General features: G+C 37.6%; 1 protein-coding gene across 1 annotated transcript in view; it reads right to left on the bottom strand.

Moving 5' to 3' along the window:
- PXDNL (peroxidasin like) overlaps positions 1-22751 on the bottom strand; it is a 477154-nt gene extending 454403 nt beyond the window's left edge. The window contains 2 exon segments of the mRNA XM_039869313.1: positions 20215-20282; positions 20284-22751. Coding sequence (XP_039725247.1) covers positions 20215-20282; positions 20284-20379 — 164 coding nt within the window. The 5' untranslated portion in view covers positions 20380-22751.
- Between the last annotated feature and the right edge of the window lie 60 nt (positions 22752-22811).

The following is a 22811-nucleotide window of genomic DNA, read 5'->3' as shown; positions in this document are numbered from 1 at the left end:
TATCTTCAGTAGAGAAGAAGCTATGTGAAGAATAGGTAGAAAATCAATGATTCCAATATTTATTAACTTTATCATGAAATTACTCAATTAAGAAAAATACCAAAACCAACTTATACTGCTCCATTCTTGCCATTCAAATAACTAAAACAGTTCTGTTTTCAAATCTGGGTATAAAACATTTCTCTGATTCTTTATAAGACTCCTTGCTGTCTCCCTGACAAAGACCCTGTCCTTAACTAAACTTTAGTCAGGCTCTGCTGGGCCCTCTTCTCGACTAGGCCTCATCCTTGGGTCCTGTCTTTGATCTCCCTAGTCCAGTTGTAGCAGGAATCCTTCTAAGTCAATTTAGAGAGGATCTCCCACCCTTGATATGTGATCATCCTGTTCCATCTTCAGTTAGAATCCTGTTAAGTCAGTTTAGCAAGAATCCCCCTAATCCTTGATGTCTCCTCTTAGTAATTTTCCATCTACTGACCTCTCATTCTGTTCATTGTCCATAGATCCCCAGCTGTGTTTGTTATAGTCAGAGTTGAACCCAATCTCTTTCCCCTGCTGTGATAGTCTTAATACTTATCACAGCAGTCCTGAATAAAATCTTCCTTATTTTAACACGTATCAGAATAATTTTTCTTTTACTTCCCCTGTTGTTTTGTTCTAGTTTTAATATTAATAGCCTAGTAATAAATGCAGGCATAAACAGCATAGCTATTCCACATTTTACAGTTAGCAACTTAATGTATTTCTCTACAGGTTTACACAAGCATTGATTCAAACCTTTAATATTTTGACATTAAAGTAAAAGTAAACATAGAAGTAAATTCATTTGCTACTCATTTCCTATATGGTGTCTTGTAGCTACATGCCCATTTTTTTTTTTAGATGAGATTGTAGCCTCTAAAACTTCTGTTAAATATTAGTGCTTCCTCTGAGGCAGAAAACAAGTTTCAGTTTTCCACTATTTACCTAGTAGAGTGACTGTGAGCAAGTCACTCATCCTCTCTGAGCCATTCTCTACATTCATAAAACAGGAAAATATTATTATCTATCTCACAGGATTGTGGTGAGAATTAAGTGTCAATAAATTCCAAGTGCTTGGATTGGCTCTTAGAATGCAATAATTCTCAATAAATGTAAGCTCCATAAAAATAATCAAAAGGAGAAAACAAACCCATGGCTGCCACAGAGTACCTTGTGCCAGATAAAATATCATTAACCATTAAGAGAAAAAAAAATGGCCAAATTTACTTTCCAACTTTACATTCAGTTCTCAAGTTTCTGTTAATTGACTTTTTTAAGTCACAAATTTAGTTGGTACCAAACACAGGCTTTATAAAGTCAGATCGGGTGTGCTGAAATTATTCTTAGTGTGTATTTGGGAAAATGCAAAAGGAACAGAAATATAGAGCCAGATATGAGAGCCATAGATATTGATTGACAAATTTTTACAAACTCAAGACCCACAATAAACATTTATCAATAAATTAACAAATAACTGAAACCAGTCTGACCTTATACTCCTTCACAAGAATTTTTTGCTATTATAAATGCTCCTGAGATGGGAACTCTGAGAGTGTGGCTATGAGTCCCTTCTTTCATGTCTACAATGACAGATCTCAGTGGTAGGCTTGGTTCCTCATCTCTAATTTTTTGATCTTATAGAATAATCACTAAACATTGTACATCTAATATCCCAATTCTCCTCATCATTCCTCTACACACATTTTTTTAAATCACAACAATTCACTGAGTGTTTACTATGGATCAGGCACTCTCTAGATACTTTATACTCATTATTTATTTCATACTCACAACTTTTAAAGTTAGATATTATTATTACAGAGGGGAAAAAAATGGGCTCCAAGAGATTAAGCATCTTACCCTAGATTATAGGGCTGAAAAATAGCAGAGCCAAGACTTAAACTCAAGCTGTTAGAGTTTAAAACCTAGCTCTTTTTTTTGCTATGCAGCCGCCCACACTTTCACTTTTAAATGAAAAATAATGATAACTCTTAAAATAACTCTTATGTCTTTTTGGCATTCCAATTGTTGCCAGAAGCTATATTTTATTTATGATTAGTGTTTTCAAGTATTCTTTTCCAAAAGTGTGCTCTTTTACTTTCTAAAGAACATACTGAATTTTGCTATTTACAGTTCTGAGATTTTAAAAAGCATGCAAAAACTGACAACTTAGAAGAAACTTCTGTGTTGCTGACTGGTTTCTTTTGAGTCTCTATTTTTACCTAAGGGGTATCACCCAGACCTGGCTCTGCTATAATTCTAAAAGACTATATTTGCATATAATTAAAAACAAAAATTTTTTAATAAATTAGCACTAATAAAAAGGGAATAGAATGAAAATATAATACTGTAGTCAGACTATGGATAAATATTAACATTTTATGTTTATAGGTTTATAGTTTCTCATTACCACACAAACTCTATGTAATAAATATGCACCCCTCAACATACACACACACACACACACACACACACACCCTATAAACCAATGTCTAGTGTCCTCTAGACCAGGTTGTGAACAAGGAATGGCCACAACACAGCACAGTCTGACAACAGGTAGGGTAAATCCACACAACACCTTTGCGAGTTTCCAAGGTATGTGAAAGAAAACTGCCCTATCTAACACAAAATCCTATATGTAGGGGACAATAGAGAGTGAGAGTGAGGGTGAGGAAAGGAATCAAAACAGGTCTGATGGTGATGGCAGAGCGAAGCACAATAAATAAGAAGTGAAATGAATCTGGGGCCACCAGTGGTGACCTTCCTCACTGGCCGAGGAAACCGTGTGCCCCAGGAAGTTTGGCTGAGCCCACAGGTGTGAGGGACAGACAGAGATAGAGCATGAATTCTGATGGAATGGAGCTTCTAGTTCTGTTCCAACCTTGAGCCAGGATATTCTCTGAATACGTGTGTCAATAAATTCCATTTTTCTTCTTCTGCTTTGATAAAGGTACTTGTCAATGGCAACGAAAAGGCTGCCAATAATAGTTAGCCATCATAAAGCTTTTCTCAGCTGTGGTGATTCTAGCAGCATCACAGAGGTCACATATGATCATTTACATAGACACAAGCAGTCATAAGCTCTAAGATGTCATCTCAATCCCTGCCATTCAAAATGCTGTCCCCAGACTCGTACCACTGTCACCACTGGGAGCAAGTCACCCAGCAACTGAGCAGTGCTGCTCAGCCTTCAGGGAGGTTTCAGGCTTTCACCATACTCTGGGTTGAAGCAGTCACAGCATCCTAGGTTCAAGGAAAGAGGCATAAATATTATCTCTCAATGGCAAGAATGTTAAAAAATTAGCTGCCATATTTTAAAGCCACCACAGAAAGAAGTCTGCTGTGTTCTAACATATATGGATAAAGTGCTCCTATTAGCTCCATTCTACTGCAGGGCTCATCACGCCTGTTAGTAGAGTTACTTTCATTTTCATTCAGTAGACTACACACTCCTTAAAGAACTTATTCATCTTCTCTTCCTTCATTCATAGTACATCTATTTATATATAGATGTAGATTAGCTATAGATATAGATATAGATGATATAGATATAGATATAGATATAGATATAGATATAGATATAGATATAGATATAGATATAGATATAGATATAGATATAGATATCTATATTGGCTTGGCTTTCTAGAGAGTTCACATCCCTGTAAAACAGAAGAGTTCACAAAGGAATCAGAAGCTGAAATAACACAGAATACTATAAATTTCAACTTTTTCCCACTCATGCATCATGAAAATTAAACTGTATGGAAATAATACTTTACTACCTTCAATAGGGGATAAACAGAGGGTAAAATAATGGAAATCATTATTGAAACATGGTACTCATAAATCTTGGGGGAAAGGCGATCTCCATACAACAGAGGGAAACTGGATAAGGAATATGAATTCTGAATTCAAGGAGTTTAGTCAGTCGGATGGCTGGACTCCTACTCTAGCATCACCATGAAATGCCTGTTACTAGATTTAATAAGGCTCGGAAGTCTCACTGGAAAGGAATTGGTCAAATGGAATGAAATATTTTAAATAAATGTGATAAAATTATATTCCTTAGATTTGGAGATTCTATGACTGAAATTCTAAAGTAGTGATTGTCCATCTCTTCTGGGAGACAAATAAATTTTGATTACATATTTTCTCCTGCAAAAAAAAGATCAATTAGGGAAAATATAAATTAATAAGCATTTGTTGGTAGAATAAATAATGGTATAATACAATTATTTAGAAATCTCAAGATATTCTTAATTTAGCAAACTGTAAAGTCTTACGAGATCAAAAACTTTAAAAGTCTCTTTTTTTATAGCAAGAAGTGGACATATTGATAAACAATTTTACTTTTCTATACCACCTCTTTTCTATACATTTCAATGAGACATCACTTTTATATTTGTTAATGTGCGAAGATCTATGTAAAATTGCCAAAGAACCAAAGTGCATATGCTACCAGTCAAAAACGAATTATTTCTACTTGACAAATTATGCTTTCTTATTATTTTTGTGAATTCTTAACCAGATCAGCATAATGAACTTATACTATAATCTCATTCATGGATTTTGTATTTCTTTCACATTTGTTCTAAGTTCAATGTAAAATCATTATGAGTATGAAAGTAATGTAAGAGCCTTTAGACAGTTCATACAACACTAAATAGAAAATATGACAGTTGAATAGCCTATTTGATGTACTCCTCTTAATATAGTCAATCTTTGTACCCTCCATCTTTTTTTCGCATGAGCATTGCTCCTAATTGCATCAATATTACAAGGAAACAAGTACAATTTGCTTCTAGTAATAAAATATAGAGGGCTGCCTGCAAACATAATAAAGAGTATGACACATGATAAACACTGCATTCATCAGAAGTGCACTGACTAGGCAGCACAAGATTTTCTCCTGAAGTTTGAAACCATTCTGCATCGCTTCCCTTTACACCATTGCTGTAAATTTCATAGCATAGAATGGTATGTGTAGAAAACAATCATGTTTCAGTGCCTAAAACAATTGAAAAAATATTCATTTTACCTTTTTTTTAGTAGGAAAATTTATGTTACTGTTAAGATATCTTTAAATGTATCTTTTATTTATTGAAATAATTGAAATGCTCCACTTGGTGATATTTCTACGATTCATAAAATTATAAACAAACACCCAAGATAGGCAAAAGGTCTCCAGTAAAAGTCCTGGGCTCGTCATCAAGATCATTGGCAGTATTAAATATTTCATTTTAGATAGAACAAAGTAGCCATTTCTAAAATGCTTTTGATCATTGTACTTCACACATTCTAAAAGTTGTCCTCATTCTAAGTCCAGAATTCACTGTTTTGGTTTCATTACAAACAACATAACACTGGTTATTTGTACCAGTTAAAGGACTTGAATGAAATAATACGCGTGGTCATTAGGTGACACTTGAGGACATGCACATTTAAAGTACAGTTCAAAGGAACAAAATGGGATTTTATCGCTCTTCTGATCAACTCAATAACAGTTAGTAATAAACGTATGTAAATTGGCTCATTATTTTCAGGACTTGTGGATATATTGCCCTTGTGTTATGGAGGAGAAACTGTTCATGATGTGGCTGCTGTCTGTCCCAGGAGCTGGGCCCCGTGGAAACAGAGGTCACTTTCAGCAAACCCTCCTTAGATACTGTCTGACCATGATTGATGTTTACTCTCAAGTAAATCAGCTCCCCTCCCTTACCTTCTGTTATGCAGAACAGGCTGCTATCTTGACCTGGTCAAGCATGTAATGTAATTCCCCATCCCTGGAGCACCCTCCTTTCCCTTGTGGTGTCAAAAATCCTGTCCCTTGGAGTGTTAGTCCAACCAGCAGTTCCCAGCAGTCTCCTCACAATGGCTTACTGTCATTGCTCCTCACTGCTGCCCGGGGCTGTAGGTGGAGTTGGAAGCCGACAGTCTCACAGGTGGGGGGCCCAGTGCTGGAATGTGCTCTCTGCTCTTGGCCTCAATTCTCTGGCTTTTCTGGCAAGGATGATCCCATTCTCAAATTGCTGACTCAGGTAAGAGTGCTATGAGCTCAGGCCCCCAAAGCCTCAGTGCGCCGTGCTTTCTGTCCTACACATAACTTCTTTCCAGGGCACCGAGTCCTCCAGGAGGACCAAGTCGAAATGGACTCTGGTGTTCTCAGCCTTGTGGATCCAGAACTAAAGTCCCTGCTTTCTTGCTGGGGCATACCACTAGTGTGTTTCCCCTCCCTGTTTCTTTTTATACCCCATTTCTTTGGACACAGTGTTATCCGGCCATCTATTTTAGGCTGACCATACTTTGTACCTTCTTACTTTCCCTGTTCTATAGGACAAATTCCAGGTTCTCAGTAGTTGCTGCACAAGGGTGTGAAGATTGGGCTATGTTTTTTTTCTCTATATTATACCCTCATTTTTTTTTTCACTGTGTTTTATGTCACTCATATGATGATGTGTTAGTTCATAAAATTAGAAATTTATCCTTGATTGACAAGTATGTTGATATTTCTAGAAAAGATCTGTACTTTGAAGAATGCCCTGACAGAGAGATAAAATTTGGTTGTCCTCATCATCAGAAAGAATATTTTGAGTCTAGCAAGATCAGATAGTGAACAAAGGTGAGACTGGGTATGACACAGTCTTCAGGGATGAGCGATGATCAGCATTTGGCAATGTCCAGCTCAGTTACTGGTTATAGTCTTCACTTTATAGATTGAGAAAAAGGAAAAACCCACATGCTTGGAGCTTAAATGATTTGCCCAAGATCAATAAACCTTCTTGGGGTCAGAAGAAAACAGGTATTCTGATTCATGACCTTCATGAGTCATACCTGCCTTATTTAAAATGTCACATCAAAATAAATAATATCAAAGAAACTGTGAGCATTATCTTCTTCTCTTTTGCACTTTCTGACTTCCATTTGCCTGGATTTTCCACAAAATACGTACCAGTTCTTGAACAGAAAAAGGTTTATTCTTACCAGATAATTTCACCCAATGAGGATCTTTTAGGAGAAAGAGCACAGAAATAGTGGAGTTTAGAGTTTAGAAATAAAAACAAATATTTGGAAATTAAAAGGAGTTTGTGTTTCAGATTCAATCACTTTTGAAAAATGAATTATTGTATCCATTATTATTATTGCTCTAAACATAATATAGATGAAAAATATTTTCTCTAGTAAAATTTTTCCTATTTTTCAATTATGGGAAGTTTATAGCATTAATCTAAATTGCAACAAGACCCATAATGAAATATCCATAGCTTCCAATCTATTGAAATCTATGAGATTATTAATAGATAATTAAACTGTTTTTTTAAAGAAGAAAATCATGGTATCACTACATGAGTAAGTAAACAAAATGATTAAATTAGACATAGTGTTGGGAACAGGTTAATTTTTTTTTCATTTTAATTTTCATTGATAGATTTTTTTGCACGAATCCCATTTTGAAAGAAAAATGTATTACATATAGACAACCTTCTAGAGGCAAGAGTTAAAGAAGGAAGATTATCAAAAAACTTGCCTTAGACTCCAAAAAATAAATATTTTTAAAAATCCACTAAACTACTTTTAAAGTTTTCTTTTAAATTTATATTTCATTTGTTATTATTTTGGTGGAAGGTTCTATCACATTTTTTAAGATAAAGAAGAAAGCCTTTTCTAAGGCTATGACTTTTTCTTATTTCCTCTTCTAGCATCCAGGAGCAACTGAGTGGCACCATTATTTTTTCCTCTAAAGCAGGGACTCCAGATTTCTATTCCTTTATCCAGACAATGACAGATTCTGCTCTCTCAGACTCTGTCCTACACTCCAATGTTTAAGGGAAAGACAAGAGTTTGGAGACAGTCCTGTAGATGTAAAAAGCCTTGGCTTAAAACAACAAAAGCAAATTAACACAAAGTACAAAAGGTAGGAAGACCTGGTGACTTGGAGCAGGGAGGGATGGAGAGGGTGGTGTGTGATGGGGCCTGGGGACCCAACTGCGGGTCATGGAGAGAAGCATCTGGAAGAAATCCTTTATTCTGCTGCTCCACTGAGAGGAGGCTTTGGGGGGCAAAGGGGAAGAAGAGCCATCAGGAAGGTAGTGTGTGTCAGGAGGCGAGACGGGGCAGATGACCATGGTCCACCCCACCGCAGTGCCAGCTCCTCTGAGGGTGAGGCCTGGCACTGGCCCCCTCCGCTTCACTGTCCTCTGACTTCAGGGCTCTGTCTCCTCACCCACCCTTCCTCCCACCTGCTCTCACCATGATGACAGGATTTTGTGTTACTCTGTAACCAAAGTCATGCTGGATTCACACTGCTGTCTCTGTACTTAGATCACAGCCACCCACACCCTGCCTGCTGTATTCCCGCCTACCTTCTCTCCTCATCTTTTTCTGCCCTTTCTCTCCTTAAAAGCTCCATGCTTGTCCCTACCTTTAGTCCCTACTTGGCTATGGTCAGCTTATACTCTGGAAATTTTGCTCCTTCTGCTCATTCAGATACCACAAAACGCAAATGAGCCTTTGGGACCACTCCACCAAAACAAGTGAATCCTTTCATCCCAGACCAAGCCACTCCTACAGCACCGTCTGTGTCCTCCCTTAGAATGAAAGCTCCTGGAGCCCGCCATGCCTGTCTCAGCCCCAGCAAGAAGCAGGCCCCAAGCTGAATCTGTGATAGGACAGAACAGTAAAGATAATACCTCCTTCCCAGGGGAGTCGTGAGAACTGTCTGCTTGTCTGACTACATTTAGTCAAGCCAAGCACCTAGGAAACACTTGCCACACAGAAACCACTGTCATATTATTAATAGTAATGCTGCTAGGACCTAACCTTTTAAAACAAATTTATGTATGCTTTCTTTACTCAGCTCTCAGATCTTGATGACTGGCTGCTCATATTTATAAACAAATACACACCGAGATGCTTCATTTCTTTGTAGACCTGTCACAAGTCCCCCTGCCACACACACACACACACACACACACACACACACACTAAAACTGGGTTCATCTGCAACTTTACCCAGGAGATTTGAACTCAGAAGTGGTTTGCTTTTCCAGCTTCCTTCCTCCCCCTTCCTTCTGAGTATTTTCTAGTATTCCAAATTTTGCTGATCCTTTCAAGACCACTGCACTGTGCCTCCCACAGAGATCCTCTTTTACTTATTTAATTCAACTTTATTTTTAGAATAGTATTATGTTCACAGAAAAATTGAGCAGAAAGAACAGAGAGTTCTCATATACTCTAGCCCTACCCACTCCATGACCACACACCTTCCTCCACTATCAACATCCTACCAGAGTGGTGCAATTACAAATGATGAGCCTGCACTGACACATTGTTATACTCTAAGTCCATAGTTTACATCAGGGTTCACTCTTGGTATTGTATATTCTATGGGTTTAGACAAATGTATAATGACACTGATCTACCATTGTAGTATCATACAGAATAGTTTCACTGCCCTAAAAATCTTCTATGCTCTGTCTATTCATCCTTCCTCCCTTCCACCTCTGACAACCACTGGTCTTTTTACTATCTCTATCCTCTTTTATTTTTAAGAACTCTAAAGCTCCATACTACTACAGCTGTGTATGCACTAAAACACACTTAAAAAATTCTCTTCAATAAATGGTGTCGGGAAAATTGGACAGATATATACAAAGAAAGAAAGGAAGAAAGAGAGAGAGAGAGAGAGAGAGGAGAGAGAAAGAAAGAAAGAAAGAAAGAGTTGAAAGAAAGAAAGAAAGAAAGAAAAGAAAGAAAAGATGAAGAAAGACAGAAAGAAAGATGAAAGAAGAAAGAAAGACAGAAAGAAAAGACAGAAAGAAAGACAGAAAGAAAGAAAGAAAGAAAAGACAGAAAGAAAGAAAGAAAGAAAGATTATGAAAGAAAGACAGAAAGAAAGACAGAAAGAAAGACAGAAAGACCAGAAAGAAAGAAAGAAAGAAAGAAAGAAAGAGAAAAAGAAAGAAAGAAAAGAAAGAAAGAAGAAAGAAAGAGAAAGAAAGAAAGAAAGAAAGAAAGAGAAAGAAAGAAAGAAAGAAAGAAAGAAAGAAAGAAAGAAAGAAAGAAAGAAAGAAAGAAAGAAAGAAAGAAAGAAAGAAAGAAAGAAAAAGAAACTGGACCACCTTCTTACACTGTGTACAAGAACAGACTCAAAATGGATTAAAAACTTAAATGTAAGACCAAAACCATAAAACTTCTAAAAGAAAACATAGGCAGTAATCTCTCCAATATTGCTACTAGTAATTTCTTTTTGGACATATCTCCTCAGGCAAGGGAAACAAAAATAAATAAATAAACAAATGGGATGATATCAAACTAAAAAATTTTTGCACAGCAAAGGAAACCATCAATAAAACAAAAATACAACTGCCTCAATGGGAGAAGATATTAGTTTATGACACATCTGATAAGAGGTTAATATCCAAAAATACATAAAGAACTCATATAACTCAACAACAACAACAAAAAACAAACAATCCAATTAAAAAATGGGCAGAAGACATGAATGGATATTTCTCCAAAGAGGACATACAGATGGCGCATAGACACATGAAAAGATACTCGAGGTCACTAATCCTCAAAGTAATGCAAATTAAAACCACAATGAGATATCATCTCACACCTGTCAGAATGGCTATCATTAATTAATTAAAGAACAAGTGTTGGCAAGGATGTGGAGAAAGGGAACCCTCATATATTATTGGTGTGATTGCAAATTGGTACAGCCACTTTGAAAAACAGTCTGAATGTTTCCCAAAATATTAAAAATGAACATACCTCTTGATCTAGCAATTGCACTTCTGGATATTTATCCAAAGAAAACCAAAACAATAATTTGTAAAGTTTTATGCACCCCTATGTTCATGGCAGCACAATTTACAGTAGCCAAGATATAGAAGAAACCTAAATGCCCATCAACAGAAGTTTAGATGAAGAAGTTATAGTTTATATATACAATGAAATATTACTCAGCCATTAAAAAAAAATGAAATCCTACCATTCACAATGACATGGATGGACCTAGAGGTTATTATGCTGAGTAAAATAAGTCAGACAGAGAAAGATAAATATATGATTTCACTTATATGCAGAATCTGAGGAACAAAAAGAACAAACTAATCATAAACGGACTTACAAATATAGAGAACAACCTGGTGACGGCCAGAATCGGTGGTCTGGAAGAATAGGGTGAAGGGGTAAAGAAGTACAAATTAGCAGTCGATAGATTGTCACAGAAATGGGGAGCACAGCATAAGGAATGCAGTCAACAATAATGTAATGGCTAGGTGGAGAGCCAGAGGAGAGAACAATCAAGGGTATCGTTTTATAAACTTCGTAAATGTCTAATCAATGTACTGTAAACTTGAAACTAATAATAATAAAAAATAATAAGATTCTCCTTCTACCCTACACATATCTCCCAAAGGAGAGATGAGGCGAACATTTTCCCACAACATAAATCTCAGAATCCTTATAAATACACACTGAAATTTGGGGGGGAAAAGGTTAACAATTTATAATTATGGTTTAAATTGGTATAAAACTTCGTTCAAAGCTGTGCCATTCATGGCTAGGAGAACTAGGAAATGTTTCTATATTATAATCAATGGGGACTTCGGAGAATCTCCTCCTTTCTAGGAACACAAAACTGCTTGCTAAAATAAAGTGGTGACGTTGGGACCAGAACAAGACCTGAGCAGGATGACCATAATATTGAAACACGTGTGCTATACTGGAAAGCCGAAATATACAAATTTTATCAAAAGGTTACAATCTACTAAACCTAGTCTCTATGCTACTAATTTAACTCTCATGTTTCTCACAACCTGTAAAAACTTGAGTTTGAGAAAAAAATAACATTTTCTGAACATTAAATCATCATTTCAGACACTTAGCAACCTTAGTAAAGTCACACTTAAGAGGGAGTGTTTCTAATGCTTTCTCAGTAGTAACTTTTTTAGTTTCAACAAATACCGTAACTCGATCATTTTATCAACCTTTGTAAATTATATTTATAACCTACCTTATTTTTTAAAACTAGAAACTGAACCTTCCAGAATTGCCATTTGTACCTCTGGGCTTCAATGGCTATAACTAATTTCAGCAGGTAACATTTAAATAGTTCCTCACATATAGTAAGCACTATATCACAGAGGAGGAGAATGAAGCCTAAGAAATAGAGATCTTCGTAAGTTTCTTCCTACTTGTCTAGCACCCCCATCCCCACCTCCATCCCCCCAGCACACACAGCGTCACACACTCGGTTAGCACTCAGATATCTCCTGTTTACCTGTCCACATTTTTGGCCTCTAATTCTCTTTTCTCCCTTACCTGATTTTCCTTGAGGATTTTTTCCTCTGGGGTTATGTTTTCTTCTCAAAGCTTGCAGTTAAATGCCACATGTCCTTTCTGTGAGAATTGTCATCTTCAGCACAGGTGAGGCAATCGATAAGATGTGCAATTCAGAAATCGTTTCAGTCAGGCCATCTCCATGCCAGAGAGCTGTCTCCAGCTTTCTTAGAATGCAAGTACTGCCGTCACAAAACTGCCAGATGGGTGATATTGGCACCCCTCAAGTTTCATTTTGTCAGTTGATTCATTCACTCATTCAACATATTTTATGTTGGCAGGCTCCGCCCTAGGCGTTCAAAGAAAAAAGATGCCTGTCTTCTCTGCCCTGGAGGGACCCCGTCCATCAAGAATGAGTGAATGATACCAATCTCGTGTGAAAAGTTCCCATGCTCAGATAAAACAGAAAAGCCATTTTGTGCAGGCTGGAGGTAAGGGAAAGGAGACCTGGAAGCTTCCTAGAGGTGAGCTCCAAGCAGACTTCTGAAGGATAAGTGAGGTCAGTGAGGAACAGCAGGCAGGTGTGTATTCCAGGCGGAGAGAGCAGCATGTACAAAGCCTATTGGGAAGCACCATACACTTACATTCGAATTGTATCAGGGGCTAGACTCTGGTTAGGTACAAAGTTAATGAACTGATCTGGGGATCTTATTTAATTGATAAGAGTACAACATTCTTGCAAGATAAAATGGATACCTTTCATTGGGATCCTAGATGATGTAACCCTCGGGCAGATCACAGCAATAGCCAGGATCTGGTAAGCTGTCGGGGAAGCTGTCTGTGGGAGACCTCTAAGCTGTTTTCAAACCATATGTGTAGGCAGTTGCCTCTTCTAAGTACAGGACTCACACCCCAGGTGACATTGGTAGATGAATTTTAAAATCTATGTTCTTATTCTTAAAAATCATTTAGACAAAATATTATGGAGACTGATCATATTATATCTAATCATTAGCACTCTGTGGCATTTGAGGCTAAATGAGGTCTTTTTAGTTTGGTTTGTTTAAAAAATGAAGTTAGTAGACTTTGGAAATTTTTTTAAGTATCTTTAGCTAAAATCATATTTATAAAACAGTCAGAATTGCATAGTTTTTGTGTTTTGGTTTTTTTGCTACTCAGATAAAGAATCACTGGAAAGGACTGACAAAGTTATCTACGCTGATTAGAAAGATCAATAAAATAAAAGTTTTTAAACATAACTTAGTTTTTCAATACGTAATCTGGATTTTGACAATAAAACTATGTTGTGTCATTTGTTGAGGCTACCCTGAAAGAAAGGCAGAATACTTAAATGTTTTCATTTTGCATGTGGAAAAGTTCCTGCAATTTCAATTTTGGTCACACATGGTCAATTTTATGCAATAGCAAAAAGGAGAATTGTGTAACACATGCCCTCCATGTATCCTCGGAAGTAGTTTATTGTATCTCAGAGCAGAAAGGAACATACAAGCTAAATAAAAGACACACGAGGATGTTTAAGTTATATCAGTAACCTAATTGTTTTTGATAAATATTTAGATAACTCAAACCTGAATCACTGCTATGGACTGAATGCTTGAGTCCTCTCAAAATTTATATATTGAAGCCTTAATCGCCAATGTGATGGTATTAGGAGGTGTGGCCTTTGAGAGGTGATTAGGTCATGAGGCTGCAACCCTCATGAATTATTAGTGCCCTTATCAGAAGAGACAGGAGAAAGATGATCTCTCTCTCCTCCATGTAAGGATGCAGAGAGAGGCAGCTATCTCACTGGACCAGAAAGAGAGCCTTCACCAGAGAGCAAATCAGCTGGCACATTGATCTTGGACTTCCCAGACTCCAGAATTGTGAGAAATAAATGTTGTTGAAGCTACTCAGTCTATGATATTTAGTTATAGCAGCCTGAACTGACGAAGCCAATTACCTGAAGTAAATTTACCACTTCACTGAATAAAGCAATACCTTACAGAAATTATTTGTGAAAGATGCCATTGAAGCAGCAAAATAACTTAACAAAAAATATCTCATTGCTTAACATTATAATAATGTTATTCTCAACATTATTATAATGTTTCTCTCTCCTTTTAGAGCCAGAAACATCAGTGTTAGACTCATACTGTGCCTGGGTTGGGACATCTGCTGCAGATGGCCTTCAGATGCCTTGGCTCACTATCCTGCTGGATTTTCTGCCTCTCATATAAGAGGTCTGCATCCTGCCTGGTCTATCCAGACATCAAGCTCTCAGTTACTTGCTACACTAATATGCTTCCTAACACCTCTCCTTGGAACTACCAGGTCCAATGAAAACACATCCCCATCTCTTCTTTCATACCCTCATTCTTCCTATCCGGCTTTCATTCCCTTTGCCTACCACATACATAAAACACTCCCTCGTCCTTTAAAAAACAAACAAAAACAATAAAATTACTTTGATTTTCTTCTCTTCCAACTTCTTGAAGGCAAAATTTTTACCCTGCTACCTCAACATCCTCTGCCAGGTTTGACTACCCTCCTTCTCCTTCTTGAACTACTAAGAATACCCTTTCCTGGTACTCCTCCTCCTTTCCTGGTTGCTGTGTTCTTCTCTAATTCTTCTTTTCTTGCCCCCAGAGTCACCATGTTGTACAAGTGCAGGGGCACCATTCTCTTCACAGTGTGGAGTTGTGCAGAGTCACCATGTTGTACAAGTGCAGGGGCACCATTCTCTTCACAATGTGGAGTTGCGCAGTGCACACCCTACACCACCACAGGAGACAATCCAGACTCTTGTTTACATTTTTTGTTTCTTTGACTATGGGCTTTCCAGAGTCCCAGTCTCTGTAACCTTTTCTCATTCTACAAGCGCCTCCTAAGAAATCTCATGTCTTTCCTTCAACTTAATGCGCACCCAGTGACTCTCAGACTGCATTCTTTGCCTATGTATTTCTCCTTAGTTTACCGTATTTCTGAGCCCCTACCTGCTCCATGATCATACCCAGGAAAAACTCAACACATTTTGTCTATTCTTCAAAATTTTCACTCCTTTATTGTCATTTATTTCTACTATCTGCATTACCCATCCAATCGACAAATAGGACATTTGCCATCCTTTCTTACTCCATAAATGCAAAACAGATTGGTCTTTCCTGAACCAGACCTATACTTCAACTATTCACATATGCACTAGTTCTAAAACTAGAATGGGGACCATGGCTTTACTGCCTTGTATTGTAACTACTCTGCCAAAAGCTGTTGTTGTGTAATGCTTCCCTTCATCTCGGTTATAGAATCTATAGTAGGGATTGAAATGCAGAGTTTAGTGTAGAAAACACTGCTATTTCATTAACTTACTCAGCTTTTCTCACCTAAGTACAGGCTGCTGTAGGAACTTTTGAGACCAGACCAACGTGGATCCAGGCATCACTTAGGCAATTATTCATCCCTATTATGCAGATGAGGATGTTGAGGCTCAGAGATGGGGATGCTAAGGGTCACCTCCTTGGTGGGGGTCAAGTTCCGAAATCTGGAAAAGCAAGCCTATTACTCCTTAACGCTTGCAAACTGGTTTCTGTTCCCACTTCACTGCTGAAACTGTGTTTGCCAAGCCATCCAACGTCCTGATTGCCTAGCTGTCTTTCAGTGTCCAAGCTGGGCTCTGTGGCACCTGGGTCACACCTCACTCTCGGAAACATCCTTCTCCTCTCCTTGTTTTGGCCTTCTTAGCCGTTCCTTCTCTGTCTCATTTGTGGGCTCACTTTCTCCCTTTCAGTGGTGTGTTCCTGGAGACCTGGTCTGGTCTCACCCCTCTCACCGCACACCTTCCTGGTACACACTTTACAGGGGCACTGAGCAGCACAGAGCCGTAGCTCCGGGTTCCTACAGATGCCTACTGGACATCTTCAACTGTCCCACAGGGGAATACACAATTAACATGTCCCAAATGGAATTCATTTATCTCCTGACCTAATTTTCCTATAAGTTGGTCTGATTGAAAGATGACTCCCAAATACCAAGGGTAGGTCGCACTCTGGACAATGGACTTTTACCTCTCTGCACCCCTTAACTGCTTTCTCACTATCCTTTCACCCACTCTTCTCACTTGGGCTCCATGAGTACTCGCCTGGCCTTCCAGAACAGACTCTTCCAGCTCCTCTCATAGGACCATGCTGGCCTACATCATGAGGACAGTGAGGCTGAACCCATGTTAAGGCCCAAGACTGGGGACATTGATGAAATAGACTGCCCTGACTTATTAATAGGCAATTACATAAGAAGCGCATTTCGACTTTCAGTTCCACTTCTTTCCTTAACAGGTCAACAGGATTAGGTTTGAATTTGGATGCAACTCAGCTGGGTCTCCTCATGCCTCACTGCAATTACACCAAATGGGGAAACTATTTAGGGAGTTCCAGGCTATTCACTACTGTTAAGTGATAATTCAAAGCCAATAAGTTATGTCAGTTATAAAAAAGTTATGAAAAATTCCATTTCAAAAGTCAAAGTAACCCCTGAGGATTAAAGAAAAAAAAAAATCTAGCTGGAATGGAAATTGGAAAGAGCTGAAGTAATACCACTTTCTTCTTAAACAAGATGAAATTTTTACCAGCTGGATACATTTTTTCATGACTGAGCTTAAATCTTATTTTCCCATTTCCTACCCCCAGCTTTTTGCTCTAGTTTTGCATTATTTGAAGGGAAAAGCAAGCTTTGTACATAAGGGAAATGCCTTTAAATCAAATATTTAAAACTTCGCACTGTACATACTTGTGAACTTCTGGGGACATCCTCAATCATCAAATGAGCCCTAAGCGTATACATTTTTCTAATGCAATCAAGATGGTATTTAGAGTATGTTCAATTGCAATCTGAGTCCATCTGAGTCTCAATCTTTCCACTCCCGGGATTTCTAAGAACATCACTTTTCTTAACCAGCAACTAATATTCTGAAAGTATAACCTAAAGACCCTGGAATAGAGTAGAATGAGCCAAAGCTAAAGAATGCTTCTGATTATTCGGCAGGCTCCCTAAAGATGTATTCATTAATAGAAATTTTTCGTTTGCTAGTTCTAATTTTGAAAGATTTGCTTTACTAAAATACATAGTATGTGGAGTGAGAGTTTCTAAATAGTAGTAGACTATTTGGTAAATAATATTTGCTTTGAATGCTCAATGATATAGTTGTGGATGAAATCAAATTAATATTTGGGAGAGCAGTTTTTCATCTTTTTAAACTTAAAACCCTGATTAACCATAATCAGCCTTTAAGTATAGTGAAGTTTTCTTATCTATGGTTGAGGAAAATATTTTCTGTATTTAGATTAAAATTTTAAAAACATGTAAAATATCAGGGAAATTATAACAATACTCCTAATTAATACTTACTAAGCACTTTGGCTATTTATAGTGTTAAATATGTTATTTACATTGTTAACACTGAATAGTGTGGTTTAACAAAACCTCTTGATTCTACTGTTAGGGGGAAATGTAGCCAGGCCCCATTTATCTTAGCTTTCAAAAGCTGATTGGCTTTTTGTTTTCAGATTTTTTATTTTAATGCAGGTCAGTTGTAGTCCTTCATGATATTGTTTACCTGAAAATGTAGGCTTATGTCCAGGATTTTTGGCCCATAAGAAGTAGTGTACCAGTTTTTATAGAGTTTGCATATATTTCTCAGCTTTTATACCCTCTCTCTAACAGAACTGACGAACTAAAGGTCCTGGGCTAAAAGTAACCTACAAATATGTGCAGTTGGGCTTTTCACTTTTAAAAATTTAATTAGCTTTGAGTAGTGAACACACAATGCAATATACATGTGATGTATTATTGAATTGTACATTTGAAACCTATGTAATTTCAATGTCACCCCAATAAATTATATGTAAAAATTAATTATCTGCTAATGTTTAAAAATCAGAGATTTTTATTTTGATATCCGTATTTTCTTGAAAAATCTAGTAAGCTCATCAACAGTAAGCCCAAATGTCCACAGGGCAGCAATCAGCTCAGTAACTGAGCTGGGCCATCAGGCCTCTCTCTCCTCATTGTCCCCCATAGACTCCAAGCTCAAGGTCAGCTGTTGTCTATCATTCTACTTACATAGTAGTTTATCTTCCATTCACCCCACTTCCCTCAAATACTTTGCCAGCCAATTTCCTGCAGGTATTTGAGTTTGTAGCTCCTGTCCTTAATTGTAAACATAATCATTAATAGTTGTGAAAACTTTTATAGTGCTTGGTACAGCCAGATACTTCCCTAAACATTTAACATGCATTGACTGATTTAATCTTCAGAATAATCTTAGAAGGTGAACATTATTAGTATCTCCATTTTACAGATTAGGAAACTGAGGCACATCAAGAAGTTGAGAACGCACCCAAAGCAACACTCATGTTACCAGTAGTGCCATCAGGCTCACAGACAGGCGTTAGCCTTTATCTCCACACACTGTGGAAGGCTTTTCACAATGACATGGACAATGTTCTCTTTTTTCCATTCATTACCTCCAAAAGACAGTGTCTAATGAATTCTAATATTTTTTCTTTGAAACACCTAAGAAGCAAAATCTTAGTCCAGACTGGATTTTAGATAACATTTTATTTAAGTCCACAGCACTTGATTAGACAAGCCATCCTGTATCTAAGGCTTTGTTACTGTCTACCAGAACCATTACAAAAGAACAAAAGAGTGGATACAAGTACGAAGGCCCCTTTAAGGCTGTGCTCCGACAATGCAGTGCAATGGTCTCACGTTCAAGAAACTGTCCTGTTAGTTTAGATTAAGACTTATATTGATATTTTCAAGCATATACCATTAACAGAATGCTTAACAAAAATTACTAAGAAGATGATGAACCACATATGTCATTTTCTATGGAACTATCAACTACCAACTTCAATTTTTCATTACCAAGCTAAATCCTCATTTAATGATTATGACCAAAAATATACAGTGCTGAGCTTCTTATCGTCTCTTATCTCAAAATTCCAGTAGTCTTAGGTTTTTTCTCTCTGTTCAAGAATGAACTTGAAAAAGTGAAAGCAGTTCTCTCTTCCATGGACATGACACAATCTGCAAAAACTTTATCTTAGGGCAATGAACCCTTTAAATCAGTATAACTTTTCTGTATTTTTTTTCTTTTCTTCTCTCATGGTGTAAAGCTTGAAAATTATGATAATAAAAGATTTTCACATCACATATATTATTTAATTTAATCTAAATGTCAATTCAGTGATACAGGTTTATTATCCCGTATTAAACACAAGGAAGTAGGATTTGAATCCAGGCCCATTTGAGTCCTAAATTCTGGTTTATTCTACCATCCCCTAATGCCTCCTAGGTGCTGATTCGTTGTTAGTCATTGCTCAGTAAGGTTTCTATGCACCCAGAGTTCTAGCAGACCATTGGAGGGTCTGCTTTGGAAAACCAATAGTGTTTCAAGGGCGTCAGGCTGAGAACATCACCCACCTGGAATGCACACGCAATACAAAGCCCAAAAATAAACAAAAGAAATGCAATTTGCCAGCAGGTAAATTGGAACCACATGCAGAAGCTAAATTAGTTCTTTCCAAATGGGACAGACACATGCTGACCCAATTAAGAGTCTGAAAAATTTGAGAGGATGAAAGGTAATAGAGAACCTATTCAGGAAAATTACTGAAGAAGAAAGATGAAAATTCTCAATGGTGAGTTTTGGAAGATGTTGGAAGAAAGAACTGCACTTAGGGCAAATATATGTATTTCAGCTTACCATTACTCATATTTTCTAAGTTGTTTGAAAATTGAAAATTGAAAAATCTCTTCCAAATATCCAAGCAGTGAGCATCGGGAATCCTAAATTAAAAGAATGGCAGAGGGCAATGACGCAGCACTGAACGGGGAACCGTGGGCACTTGCAGGACTGCGGTTTGCCGCGGCACCTGAGGAATGTGATCCAGCGTCAAGACCACATGCCGCGGAGGCGCGCTTCAAGCCCAGGCACCGGCTAGGGCAGGGCAGCACTGGCAGGCACCGCGTGGCCGGAAGAGAGCAAGTGGTCCAGCAGAGCAATCTGGCTTCCATCGTTCCGTTCGCTGCTGGAAGCGAAGCAGCAGAAGGAAGAGCAGCCGCAGCGGCGGTGGTGGTTGCTGCTGGGCTGTGCCGAGTTTGGGAGCCCTGGCTAAGTGTGTCTCCCAGGGAAAACGCAGCCCCTGCCCAATCCAGGAGGATCACATTACAGGGCCGAGGGCACCAGGTGGCTATAGAGGGAGCTGGACTCCCAGGACCCGGAGAAGCTTGTCACACTGCAAAAGCCTCTCTGTGCAACAAATGTGCTCTTTAGGCAGCATAATGCAAAAAAATTTTTCCAGCTTCCACTGCACATTGTTTGTGAGCTCCAGCCTTTTAGCCCCTAGTTGTCCTTTTGAACCTCAAGTTGATTACTTATTTATCGTATCCATACAGAGGAGCGTTTGGTCTTATCTGATAACATTACCAGATCTTAAAGGGCAGGCAGAATTCTAATTAGTTGATCTGGGAACACAAAGTCCTTCCCAGTCTCCAAACTTTGTTTTCGAAAAATGGTTTCATTTCCTTCTATATATTCTATTCTATAGAATTTCATTCATATAGGATTCAAACCAGCTACTTCGGATTTCTTCCTTTAATATTTAATGTTTAAAACTATGTTTAAATCTCAAACTCATATACCTACTTGTAGAGGAGACAGAATGATAGACAAACATGTTTAAGTATGTAAAGCAGAACAAGGCTGAGACACTTCTGAACTCGGTGGCCGCGCTGTTGGCTGCGCTGTTGGCTGCGCTGTTGGCTGGAGTCTCATTTTTCATGAGCAGTTTTAACTGGCCACGTTTCACTAGGGTGAGCGGATCCTCTCCAGGGACACTGGTGAAAACAGCAGCCTTCTTAAGTTAAACATGCATTTTTTGATCACTCTGTAAACAAATATTTGAGAAAGGTTTTTGGTTTTATCTTTAAGGACTGAAAATCTCAAACAAATATCATCCCTAAACTAGCACTTTTAAAAATGTAAAAGTAACAGAAGAACAAATTAAAACTTGGATGGTCCAATTTAGGCAACAATCCCAGATGACCAGATAAGACTACAAATCTAGTGAGTGGAGTGCTAGTGTTGTCAAATTGTATTAAATTTTATAGTCTTTTTCCCCCAGGAAATTGTCAGGCCCTTTACATTCTACTATAGGTGAATACTGCCCTCTTTTGGCAAAATGTTCAAATTTAAATATGTGAGGCTTTTGATTAAAATATGATCAGAAGAAAAAAATTAAATCTCCATGAATTTAACATACATTAACCTTTAAGTATGTTTGATGTTGTTAATGTGTCTTTTATTGTCTAAGTATAGCATTAACCAAAAAAGCCAATTTCTTCTTAATTCCACTCCTATAATTACTATGCTCTTGCCAATGCTTGTGATTTTGGAGTACTTAGATGAGACATGCACATTTGTGCATTATGTTTTCAGTTCAAAATATAACAGACTTTATATTCATAGAGAATTTTTTCCAGAAGGAAGAACTAAAAACTTTGTACTTTAGAATGCTAAGTTGACATTCAATGAGGGAAAAAAAATCTGATTACCTACTCTGGGTATAGGGTGAGAACTGTAAGGCACAGAAGAACCAAATGCATGACACAGCCACTATGGAGACTGTAGGTTTGACAATGCTCTAGGACAAATCTCCATTAGAAAACTAATATATGTTCTAGATATTATGAAGTTTCTAATGCATCAATGTGTTCAGTGCAATAGGACATATATACAAGAATCCAAAAATGAAGTGAAAATGAGGAGCCAGAAAGGTAAGTAAGCAGTGAAGGCTGGTCCAGCTCAAGTATTTGCTTAACCAAGTGAAATTAGCTTCAGATATTGGGATAGCAGGGGTACGGGAAAGAGAAGAAAAAAGCTCTTTCCTAAATGGGGAGACTTAATTGGAAAATCTGCATTTCCGTCAAATTCATTAAGGATGAACTAGAAATAATCCACCTTAGCCCTTTCCTCCATCTACCCAGATACTACACGGAAAATTGCCCATTTCAAATCTTGCTATGAGGGAATAAAATCTCCCTGGAGATGTAATATCACTAAATTTTTTACATGGACTTTTAGGCCACTATACCTAAGTGGTTAGAAATACTTAAACCAAGAATTTAAAGGGATCATGAGCTAGTAGTGCTTCTGGCAAGAACGAACCAAGTCTCTAATAATTCTCACATATAAAGTTTTATAATACGAGCTCAGTTGAACCCCACAAAATGCAAGAAAAATGGAGTTATGAAACTAGCCATCAGAAACATAATGAACATAAGCTTACCTACTGGTATTCAAATATTGGAATGAGATATGAGAAATATAAAATAATTAGGTTCAGTGTGTTTAAAGAATTGGACATATTTGAGTAGAAAATTATAAAACCAAGCAGATTTGAAAAAGCAGAACTAGAAATTAAAAATTAACATGTTAAAACTGTGTA

Source organism: Pteropus medius, unplaced genomic scaffold, assembly GCF_902729225.1.
Source record: "Pteropus medius unplaced genomic scaffold, Ma_sr-lr_union100, whole genome shotgun sequence".
NCBI lineage: Eukaryota > Metazoa > Chordata > Mammalia > Chiroptera > Pteropodidae > Pteropus > Pteropus medius.
Note: the sequence above shows the minus strand (reverse complement) of the source record. Positions and strands in the feature narration are given on the sequence as shown.